The 12964-nt window shown below is 37.6% G+C and overlaps 1 protein-coding gene across 1 annotated transcript in view; it reads right to left on the bottom strand.

Moving 5' to 3' along the window:
• RNF11 (ring finger protein 11) overlaps positions 1 to 12964 on the bottom strand; it is a 40545-nt gene that overhangs the window by 3281 nt on the left and 24300 nt on the right. The window contains exon 2 of the mRNA XM_032844101.1: positions 253 to 422. Within this exon, the coding sequence (XP_032699992.1) occupies positions 253 to 422 (170 nt within the window). The remainder of the gene's footprint in view (positions 1 to 252; positions 423 to 12964) is intronic.

The raw sequence follows: 12964 nt of genomic DNA, 5'->3' as shown, positions 1-12964 counted from the left end.
CACACTCACGCAGGTGAATCATTTTAACTGACATCAACTGTCATCCACATGGACACAATATATAAAATGGTCAGAAATTCACACCATTTCTTAGCTATTTTTTATTGAAAATTCTTAATTGTTGTATCCCAAAATTCTTTTGCATAAACTGATTATATTAAATATCCAACTTCTAATATGCAGGAGAATATTTTCAAAAGCAAATCTCTGGAGATAGACCTTTGAAACATGTATAAATTTATTAAAACTTACTCCCGGATCTTTTTTTCTGATCCATCCCTTCCAGGGTCATAAACTCCTTTAGGCAGATGTTGTATAAGGCCTATTCTTTGAGCTATCCTAATTTGTTCCTCTTCAGTCAGCTGAGTTGCTAGGCGAGTCTGGCTAGGTGTTGGATGATAGACCGGAACTGGAACTTGTTCCTAAATTTAAAAAAACAGAGAAAATAATTATTTTTTAAACAGCTATTTTCTGGGGGTAATGTTTTCCTTGTTTCTTCTTTCTTTGGCTTAGTGGGTGAGAGGGGACCTCGGAGAGGTTGGTTGGGCTAGTGTGCAGTACTATGAGATTGTTTTACTCTGCCTTAACTTTAGCATACCTAACCAAGATATAAAGGATAAAAACAGGGGTGCCTGGGTGGCTCAGTCGGTTAAGGATCTGTCTACAGCTCAGGTCATGATCCTAGGATCCTGAGATCAAGCCCCACATCAGGTTCTCTGCTCAGTGGGGAGATTGCTTCTTCCTTTCCCTCTGCCCCCCACTCATGCTTGCTCTCTCTCAAGTAACTAAAATCTTTAAAAAAGGGATAAAAACACAATGTTCACTGAAAAACTCACATGGAATGCTGTGTGAAGTATTTCCACATGAAAGCCACATATCCCCAATATACTGTTCCTGATACACAAATACAGTAATTTATCTATTGGTCTATCAGGAATAATACACATAAATAAAATGGACTGTATTCAATATTCTTTGTAGGCTGTATTCTGTTTTCAACGGAGCTCTATAGTCCCTGTATATCATTATTTATGTTAAAAGTGGTCGTTACAGACTCCTATTTGTAAACATTTTCCCCCACATAGACAACCTTAAATTTATTTGGAAAGGCTGGATATTATCACAATAACCTTTTTGTAAAATTCCTTTTAAGCTTTTGGATACATATATGGATATGACAAGTGAGCCAAATGAGGCCACCCTTCCTCCCAAATGGAAAATATAAGTTTTTAGGCGATGTAAATAACCTCCATTAATTACCCAGAACATCAACTGAAGCTGCTTCGAATTAATGGCTTTTGTATGGAAAATAATTGAGAGCACCCATAATGAGAAACTTTATAAGGGCTCAAATATAAATATCCTTTCCAAAGAGAAATTTTAGGGGAAGTTTCAGATACATATAAGTTAGGCTCAGATACTCAATTCAAGGAAAAATGAGACTTTTCCACAGTCTCCTAACATACCACTCTGTCCCTTTAAACTAGCCTTATTCATAAATACTACTTTTTGACAGCAGAGTTTATCAAAGGCAGAACAGCATTAGACTTCAAATATTTCTCTCTCTCTATATATATACACAATGGAATACTACTCAGCTATCAAAAAAATGAAATCTTGCCATTTGCAACAATGTGAATGGAACTAGAGGATACTATGCTAAGTGAAATAAGAAAATCAGAGAAAGACAATCATCATATGATCTCATTCATATGTGGAATTAAAACAGAGTGATGAGCACTGGGTGTTATATGCAACTACTGAATTGCTGAACACTACATCAAAAACTAATGATGTGCTATATGTTGGTTAATTGAACATAATAAATTCTGAAATAAAAAAACAAAACAGAGGATCATAGGGGAAGGGGGGGAAAACAAGACAAAATCAGAGAGGGAGACAAATCCTCTTAATCTTCAGAAAGAGACTCAATCATCAGAAACCAACTGAGGGTTGCTGGTGGGTAGGGGGGTAAGAGAGTGGGGTAACTAGACGGACATTAAGGAGGACATAAGATGTAATGAGCACTGGGTATTATATAAGACTGATGAATCAAAAAAAAGACTGATGAATCACTGAACTCTACCTCTGAAACTAATAACACACTATATGTTAATTAACTGAATTTAAATAAATACCCTCCAAAAAGGACTTTAAATATTCCTTTTCTGAGATTTAGAACAAATGTTTAATTAAAGATCTCAAAACCCAGTAAATCCTTTATCAAGTAATCAAGAGTATATCCTCTGGTGCAAATAAAATGCCAGTAGTTAAAAGTCTCATGTGTTCTGAATTTCCAACATCAAATCATTAATGTTACTTAAGTACTTTCATACTTCTACGTCATGATGTGAATGCTTATCAGAAGTATATGCTATATCTAAATATTCATTTAATGCATATTACATAGAAAGATGATACCATATTATTAAAATTATGGCTCTTTGATCCAGATAACCTTAGCTCAAGTCACTTACCTCCACTTAACAGAGAAACCTCATTTAAGCTGTTTAACCCAGCTGGACTAGATTCTACCTATTAGGGTTGCTATAAGGCTTAAATGAAGAATAGTCAACCTTGAAGTGGCAGGAAGTTAAATGAGTATAGGTATTACAACTACTAATATCGCATTCAAAGAGCTATTATCTATTGTTGCAGGAAACTAAGCTGTTTCCTCTAAGTTCCATGCCTTTCCATCTTACTGCCTTTGCTCTTGCTATCCCTCCTACCTTTCTCTGAAGTCCACTGGTCCAAATTATACCTTGTCCAGCAGGTTGTCGATAATGAAATGAAGCCTTCCCAATCCTCCTCCCTACCACCCAATACTGTCAGTCTCTAGCCTCAGCTTAATTACATAAGTGTTGCGTACCTATACGAGAAATAGGAATATTATACAGACTACAGTGTAACTTCAGTTAACCTGTGCAGTCATATGAAAAAAAGACTGAATTCTTCTAGCTTTTCCAGGAAAGTTAAGTACCAAACTGACTATATTTCTCTATTATGGCTTGAAAGCTTTCAGCCCTGTGTATCTGTAGCACTATGAGCACAGGCAATTTTTGCTTTATAAACATTTTTTAAAATGCATACTTCCTTTTAAAAGTTTTGTACCTACAAAAATTTTCTTTTCTCTCTCTTTTTTTAAAGATTTTATTTATTCATTTGACAGAGAGAGAGAGATCACAAGCAGGCAGGGAGGCAGGCAGAGAGAGAGGAGGAAGCAGGCCCTCCGCGGAGCAGAGAGCCCGATGCGGGGCTCGATCCCAGGACCCTGGGATCATGACCTGAGCCGAAGGCAGAGGCTTTAACCCACTGAGCCACCCAGGCGCCCCTTGTACCTACAAAAATTTTCAGTTTGTAGCTCAAATTCAGAATCTGTTACATGCAACATGTATATTAAAACCCTAGTTTAGGGGCGCCTGGGTGGCTCAGAGGTTAAAGCCTCTGCCTTCGGCTCAGGTCATGATCTCAGGGTCCTGGGATCGAGTCCCGCATCGGGCTCTCTGCTCAGCAGGGAGCCTGCCTCCTCCTCCTGTCTCTCTCTGCCTGCCTCTCTGCCTACTTGTGATCTGTCAAATAAATTAAAAAAAAAAAAATCTTAAAACCCTAGTTTATACACTAGAAAAATAACTATTGAGCAGGTTTTATAGTGCATATAAAACTTATATGACCCGGGGCACCTGGGTGGCTCAGTGGGTTAAGCCTCTGCCTTCAGCTCAGGTCATGATCTCAGGGTTCTGGGATCGAGCCCCACATTGGGCTCTCTGCTCAGCAGGGGGCCTGCCTCCTCCTCTCTCTCTGCCTGCTTCTCTGCCCTACTTGTGATCTCTGTCAAATAAATAAATAAAATCTTTAAAAAAAACAAAAAACTTATATGACCCTTTGGTCATTAATGATCATATATATGACTGTTGTATCTTTGGTTTATATACCTCTTCAAAGTTTTTAAACCTAGTAGGCAAACTTTCAATGTAGAAAAGTTTTATGTTTAAATCAAAAAACTCCACAACTTACTAGCTATAAGACCCTGTACACACGGCACATGGCTGCTCAGTTGGTAGAGCATGTGGCTCTTGATCTTGGGGTGAGGAATTCAAGCTCCATGTTGAACCTACTCTAAATAAATATTAAAACTCTCCCCATGTTTTTTTAATCTCTCTGAACCTCAGTTTCTTCATGTGTAAAGTACTAGGAGCACTGTAAGAATAAACTGGGAAGTCCAAGTGTTGTCCCTAGTACAGTACGAGATACACATGAACAAGTTCATTAAGAGGCGCCTGGATGGCTCAGTCAGTTAAGTGTCCGACTCTTGATTTTGGCTCAGGTCATGATCTCAGGGTCATGGGAGTCCGCCTGTCCCTCTTTCTCTGCTTGCCCATCCCTTATCATACTCTCTCTCTCAAATAAAAATCTTAAAAAAAAAAAAAAAAACACCTCATTAAATAAACGTTAGCTATTATTGCAGCTCTACTATTATATGACTATGGAATAATATCTCAATATTTAAGAAATGGACTGGACTATGCAGAGAGAGGTAGGTAAAAGTTAAAAAATGAATCTTAGAATTCATCTAAGACCAACTTTCTCATTTTATATATATGTATATATTATATATATATATAATATATATATATATTTTTATTCTCAAAATCAGAATTTTGGTCTCCCTTTTAAGTCAGTAATTTCTACTATAGCATTCCTGGTTGCCGGATAGCAAGGAGACTCTGCAAGTTAAATGATTTGGCTTGTGTCCATTTATATTTGAAGAATAGTACACAGAAATGACATTTTAAGAACCACAAAACACGGCATATTTCATAAATGGTTCTATAAAGGTTTATCATCTGTGATAAAGGTTTAATTTCAGTGACTTCTAGAATTTAAGAATTTCAAAGAATATCAAATCCATCCTAAACTGCCCCTATAAAACAGATGCTATAACTGACAGAAAAATAAACTCCAAAGTCTAATCATAACTTCCCATCTGTCCTTTGATTCAAACTACTGAGGGCTACTTCAGTAAGGTTACTAAAGTTCAGAGGTCAAATTTTGCTAGTAGAGGGCAGTTTCTCCTCATTTTCACTTTGGGATTTCTGTTCTCTGGTATCACTTTCTTAAACTACCTGGTCTAAAGAGGTAACATGGCCTACTAATCCAACGGGTTTTTTGAACAACAGAACTATCTTGTTCAGAGTAATCTTATTTATAATTACAATATTTAAAACTGAGCTATAGTAGTGGAATGGGGTTGGAATGGAATGTGACCTAGGAGGGAGGAGGATCCCTATTCTACCCCCTTACCTGGGGCATGTTTGCAGAATCACAGAGATCAACAGAACACAGTTTTTAAAACACTGCTATCCAAGAATATGGGACTTTTTTTTTTTAAGATTTTATTTATTTATTTGACAGACAGAGATCACAAGTAGGCAGAGAGGCAGGCAGATAGAGAGAGGAGGAAGCAGGCTCCCTGCTGAGCAGAGAGCCTGATGCGGGTCTCGATCCCAGGACCCTGGGATCATGACCTGAACTGAGGGTAGAGGCTTTAACCTACTGAGCCACCCAGGTGCCCCAAGAATATGGGACTTTTAACGTAAAAAATTAAATTACAAGACTGGAGTCTGTTACTTACTATGGTCACTGTTAATATCTTTAGCAGTCTCTATCTTTGAATAAAGATAATAGCACCACTTTACAGGGTGATGATACAATCATAAGATAACAAAGAGCCTTATAAATGTCAACATTTCCACGTTATTCTAACCATTTGTTTTCTCCCCACCACCAGTGACTCTGGTTTGCAGACTTTAAGCTAACAGCTATTGTCCCTGGCTCTCTGGCTTGTCCCTGAATACAAATTCTTTGACCTCTGTTATGACTCTTGCCAGACTGGAGTTTTTCAACCCTTGGGTTACCACTTCCAGATGAGGCTACCCTCCTGCTTCTCAGTCCCAGTCCATCTGACTAGTGTGGCACAAGATGACACATATGAAGTCACACTGGAAAAACTGGTACAAGACTATGGGTAATAAGGGTCTCCCAAAATCCTTGAACATACCTACTACAAACAAAGAATTTGTTTTAGAGGTAATAATCTCTAAGCATGTACTTTAAGAGGCTATATTTCCTTGGTCTTATGGTTCATTTGTGTACAGAGAAGAAAGAATAGAAAAGGAAAGCTCTACTTAATGAAGAAACATATTAATAGATATTAAAAATAAAACCCCTAAAAAATAAAAAAAAACCCTATCTTTTAATTATATATATTATGGATGTATTTTCTTTGGTATTTTTTGTTAAACCAAAGGAACCCTCTAAGCACTACCAAGATATTTTAAATGATTCAACATACTAATTTCAATTCATATACCTTTTCAGAAAGCTATAGAGGGAATGAAATGACTTAAGAATTGCTGATATTTTAAAGATGGATATGGCCTCACTGTTCTGTTTAACACGTCCACCTTACTTTAATTTCCATCATACTTGTTAAAATGGCTTGTTATATGAGTTACTATTTACAGACTAGAGATCCAATGGTATTTTCTAGGTAGCAAAATGGAATCTTCTAAAGTCAGCTGGAAGACAGTGAATGGAAGATAAGATATGGATATTAAAAAAGCCAATTTTTAAGAGATTTGGATTCTAGGACAGTTCTCACCATTTCCTAATTGATGGCTCACTACCTAAACACTGTCTAAATAATATGATTTATGCTGAACACCTGCTTCCCTTCTGGGAGTCTGGAATTTTAGTATGCCCTAGGCAATGGGTGCCTACTCGGTATTTTTGGGTCCCCTGGTAAGACAACCCTTGACACATACTGGCACAACTCAATGCTGGGGAAATCAAGTGTATCCTGTGTGACTCCACTATGAGAGGATTCTTGGAAACTTGTGCCTGTTTCCTATGGACTCATGATCCTTTTTCCTTTGCTGATTTTGATTTGTATTCTTTTGCCATAGTAAATCAGAGCTATGATTACAACTATATGCTAAGTGCTGTGAATCCTCCTATGAAATCGAAGAATAATCTACATAACGTTCAGAGTGATGGATAGTTCCCACATTGACTCCTTTGTTTTCAGTTTATTTGGCCACGTTCATTAGAAATTCTTCTTTTTGGTGGGGTGCCTGGGTGGTTCAGTTGGTTAAGCCTCTGCCTTCAGCTCAGGTCATGATCTCTGGGTTCTGGGATCGAGCCCCACATCAGGTTCTCTGCTCAGCAGGGAACCTGCTTCTCCCTCTCTCTCTGCCTGCCTCTCTGCCTACTTGTGATCTCTGGTTCTCTCTCTGTCAAATAAATAAATAAATAAATAAATAAATAAAAAAAATCTTTTTAAAAAAAAAGAAGAAATTCTTCTTTGTAGAAAAAAATTCTCCTATGTGAAAATGGTATGTTCTGACAATGGTGGTTACACAGTACTTGTGATTTATTCCTTTTCTCAAAGTAAATTTTAAAAGATCCCTGAAGGAACTATTATTTTGAACATTACTTAGCATACAGAAAAACACTTTTAAGATAGAGATGTTGTTTTGTGCTGAACTGTGTCCCCTAAAATTCCTATGTTGAAATCCTAATCCCCAGTATCTCAGAATATGACTGCATTTGGAATCACTAATGTGACTGATTTTGTCTTGGCCTCTCTTCCTGTCCTACACCCTTCACTTAATAACTATGTCCACGGAGACAAAGAAAATTACCACTTCAATATAAATGATTCACAAGTTGATATTCCAGTCTAAATCTCTTTAAAATTTTTAAAAAAGATTTTATTTATTTACTTGACACAGAGATCACAAATAGGCAGAGAGGTAGGCAGACAGAGAGGGGGAACAGGCTCCCTGCTTAGCAGAGAGCCCAACATGGGGCTCAATCCCAGGACCCAGGGATCATGACCTGAGCAAAAGGCAGACACTTAACCGACTGACCACCCAGGCACCCCTAAATATCCTTTTTAAATTATAGGCTCTACTTGACAGTTCCAACTCAGATGTCCTCAAAGTGCCTCAAACTCAACATGTCCAAAAATGAACATGGTCCCTCATTTAGGCTTCTCTATCTCACTGAATGACAGGACCATCTTTCTAGTTCTGTAAGGAAGACATCCTTGACACCTCCCTCCCTCTTAGTCTTCCAAGTTCTCGTGAGTTAATTTTTTACTGAAAAACTGACAGAATCTGTTTATTTCTTTTCATATCTATTACTAATACTCTAGTCTAAGTTCCCATTTCGTCCCTGGTATGAAATATTAGCCAGCAAAATCTCAATTTGTTCTCTGTCCAGAAATTAGAGCAGTCCTTTCAAAACAGATTTGACTCTATTCTATGCCATGATCACACATATCTAGAAGACCTTCTTCATTCAATAGCTTCCCACTGCTCTTAGGATGGAGGCCAAAGTCTTTAATAAGACTTCCAAAGCCCTGAATAGTCTGGGTACCCACCTGCCCTCCTTCCTCATCTAACAACTCGCTGCTTTCTAGCCTCATGGTTTTCCTTCAACTCCTTTTTGAGAGCAAGGATCTCTCCTACAGGAAGTCACAGTGCATGCTGTACTCTGCATGAAACACTCTCCTCCATCACCACTCTGCTTAAATAATGCCTTTTCTTCCTTCAGAGCTCAGTTAAACTTCTACCATCTCAGAAACCCTTCCTAACTAACATTCTCCTCTCTAATGGGATTTTATACATCAAGTAACTTTTCTTCACAGCATCTGTCATATCTGTTATAATTTTACATTTAGTTATAATTTGCATGTTTGTCTTCCCCACCAGACTGTAAGATCCACAGTAAGAATTTGTTTTGCTTCTCACTGAACCAGCACATGAATAAAAGGTCAATTAAAAATCTTACCTACTAATAGCTAAAAATAATCACCCATGAATTTACTCCAATGTTTTTTTTTTTTTCATTCCTGTTTCTTTACATTTCCTGGAACGCCTAGTCAATTGTTAAATACTTAATAAAGTTAGTGTACATGCCATAATATTGGGATTATACAGGTTTTTTCTTGCTAAGTATATTCTACATGATTGATAATAGTACCTACCTCCATCACTCCCACAAATGTGAACTCTAAATAAGATTGTGAATACTTACTGAAAATGTTTACAAATTAATCATTTTCAATGTACAAGGACACTTACTAGAAAAATACTATGAATCAGTTCATGAACATCTAAATCACTAAACTGCTAATTAACATAAATGCTGGGGCCTTCAAGTGTGGTTCACTTGGCTGCCCTCACTGTCTATGATATAATTCATGAGGTATTTTGTGCTTATGCTAAAAAGATGTGTGATTATCTGCATAATTATTTGATTATTCTACTTCCTCATCACTAGACTATAAGCTTGATAAGGGCAGGGACTGTGTCTGTTTTGCTTACCAATGTATAATATTTACTCATAGTATTGGTACATCATAGGGATTTGATAAACATTACTGGATAACCAAATGATTTATATCAAAGCACTCATGTTCCTATAATCCATATCATATATTCATACCAGGATTTTGTAAACATGCTATGAAAAAAACTGCTAATGATTTGGATTAAACAAAACCAAAAAGAAAACTCAATGTAAATTATAACCCACACTCCTCCTCCAAGTGACAATACCTGGTTTGTTGCCTCTTTTAAATTTCTACCTACCTATCTCATAGGAACTTCAATACATTCAAAATCAAACTATTTTTTTACTTCCACAATCCTTCTCAAACTCAGAATTTATATGCCTACAAAGGTTAATGACAGAGTTCAGTGGAAAGAACATGGACATTTCATGTAATCTCAGCTCTGGCACTTAACAGGTATGCAACCCTAGGCAAGTTACTCAGTAACTCTAGGCCTAAAATTCTACCTCAGAAAAACAGAATACCTATCTTAAGAGTGTTGTAAGGAATAACCAAGAAAATGTACGTGAAGTAACTACTAACACAGGGACTCACTATTTGGGCCTTCCTATAAGGACATCACCATCCTTCCTGATTTCTCTGACTTGCCCTCCTTCCCTTTATCTCCATCATTTACTTTAATGTCTTATAATCTTTTTAAAAATATTTTATTTATTTATTTGACAGAGAGAGAGAAATCACAAGTAGGCAGAGCAGCAGGCAGAGAGAGAGGGGGAAGGAAGCTCCCCGATGAGCAGAGAGCCCGATGTGGGGCTTGATCCCAGGACCCTGAGATCATGACCTGAGCCAAAGGCAGAGGTTTAACCCACTGAACCACCCAGATGCCCCTAATGTCTTATAATCTTAACTACCATTTCCTCAGTGTTGACAGGAGACACATGTACTTGCCCTGTGAATTTAAATTTTGAGAAAGGGGAAATTTTCATAAGAGAAGCAAATATAATCAAATATATTTAAACATTATCTTTCTCCTTAATGCTTTAATTCTTCACATCTTCATGCAAAAAAAAAAAAAAAGGCCAAAAAAAAGCATTCATAATAAAGGAAAAGAATTAAAATTAAAGTGTGTTAGGAAAAGAAATGGAGCATCACGGGAAGGCGTAGAACAGAAAAGGAACAAAGGATTACAAAATACACTGAGACAGCATAGAGAAAAGACAGGGTCAGTCACATAAAAAGCAAGGTCTGACCTTCTGATGTGAAAACTCTGAAGCAGTTGTTTGTTAACAGATAATGTCTGTTAATTATTTGTTAATATATAATGTTTTTGCTAATATATAATAAAGCATCTATAAAATGATGAATGCTGTGAAAGTATAATGGGCCCTAATCTTAGGGAGTGTAGAAGCCAAGAAAGACAAACATATCAAAGTGTAAACATGTCTATTTGAAAGGTAGTGCATTAAAAGTTGGACCCAATTTAGGGAATATGATACAATTTTCAGAAACTAAAACAATGCAGTGGGTAAGTGCCTAAATAATGTGCTGAGGCTGGAAATAGTACAAGTCTGGTTTGTGGTAAAGGAAAAATAAAGTCACTGCTAAAGAATGCAGCTTGTCACCAAAAGCTGTATCCTTTCCTCCAGTAGGAAGTAAGAGTCAGCTCTTCTGATTTTCTCCTTACCGCCTCACAAACTGCTGCTGGCACCACCCCCTCCCCAGCTGCAGTCTCCTACTGGGAATGTTTTCTCTGAATTTGCCAGACTGAAATTTAAGGCCATAAAATGGAGGATTTGGAATGGACAGTCTCAACGCATATTTTAACTCTGATATTCAGTGAATCATGACCCCAAAACCCCCAAACCAAACAACCAACCAGCCAAACAAAAATAATCCTCAAAGATTAGCATTAATGCAATTCCTAAATCAAAAAAGATAACAATTATACATATATGGGGGAAAGAGACAGCATTCCATCTATGAGATGACAAATGATATGTCATATTTGTTGAGAAAGTATACAAACTAGAGTGATCTGCATGGAAGAAAAACACTGCTTCCATGGAGGTGGTTTGGCATTTGCTTATTTTTTTAAAAAGATTTAATTTTTTAAAAACAATTTTATATATTTGAGAGGGTAACAGAGAGGCAGAAGCAGGGTCCCCCCTTGAGCACAGAGCCCCACTTGAGGCTTGATGCCAGGACCTGAGATCATGACCAGAGCTGAAGTCAGAGGCTTATTTAACCCACTGAGCCACCCAGGTGCCTCTTATCTGAGAGAGGGAGAAAAATCTCAAGCAGACTCCCTATGAACTCGGAGCCTGAAGCAGGACTCAATCCCACAACCCTGAGATCACGACCTGAGCCAAAATCAAGAATCGGACATTCAACTGACTGAGCCACCCAGGCGCACCATGTTTACTTTTTTTTTTTTTTTTTAAATGAAAAGTTTGACTTCTTCTCACTACATAAATATTCACTGGGCACTTACTATACAGGGTTATTTACAGTATCTTAACTGGGGGAGGGCTGGAAGGCATTATCGCCACAGGCACTCTGCATTAGCAAGTCATTAGATAAGCTTATTCATTTATCTAAAGATCAAGAGAACTGAAATCAAGGTCACACTGAACCCAAGCATCGATTGAAGTATTTCTTGAACACCCAACCATACTTCCAATGCTGTTTTAGGTAAAGGAGTATAGTAACTGGGTAAGGTCTCTATCCTTCTGAAACCTAACTCCCTTAAAGTAGGGGAATCCAGAGATAGTAAATATGTGAAGATAGCTACCTCACCCACAGCTCCATACCATCTCTCCACTGCCCATGACTTGGCAACTTCTGGGACAGGCATACATTCCGAAGGCACCATAGACTACCCAACATTTGATGACTTAGACCTGACTGCTGGAAAGAGGGTGAACCAATCAGATTCTTTATTCTCTTAGAATTGGAAAACTCAATCAACTGACCTGAAAGGTCATCAAGCAGCAAATAAGAGGCAGGTAAAAAACTGGGGTTATAAGGAGACATATGTATTAAAGATAGATCAGAAATGCTGAGTGAAGCAGGCATTAGTAGAGCCCACAAATAAACCCTGAGAGTAGCTGTCTTGGTTCCCTGACAGCTTTCTGCTTCTAATCCATGTGTATTATTAAATGACAGCATCTTTCCTCCAAGTTACTTTTGTTTAAAATAAGAGTCTCCTAAGCACCACCACCATTTTCGTTCCTAAATTAGGGCTACCTTTTTCTTCTCATCAAGCAAACTGGTTTCCAGAGGGGAAATGGCACCCAATTATTGACAAAGAATTTTTTACCAAGTGGGGCAGATCTCCAGCATAGTTGTGGGCCAAGAGCTATTCTTCTGACTTAATGTGTGAGTTATTGTTGGAAGCACTGCTTTGCTACAACCAAAAAATACTAGAATTTCTCATGTAAGCATTCCATCTTTGAATTTTATCAGTTCAATGAATAATAGTTTTCAGTAACTGTCTTTCTTAAATGGCAGATGCAAATATAAGCCTATTTGAAAGCTAAGAGTAATAGGCCCAAGAATTCTTTGCAAAACCAACCAGAGGCAGAATATGCATAGCCTTTAAGG

This window comes from Lontra canadensis, unplaced genomic scaffold (assembly GCF_010015895.1).
Source record: "Lontra canadensis isolate GAN:19392208 unplaced genomic scaffold, GSC_riverotter_1.0 scaffold148, whole genome shotgun sequence".
Lineage (NCBI taxonomy): Eukaryota > Metazoa > Chordata > Mammalia > Carnivora > Mustelidae > Lontra > Lontra canadensis.
This window is presented reverse-complemented; position numbering and strand designations above follow the sequence as displayed.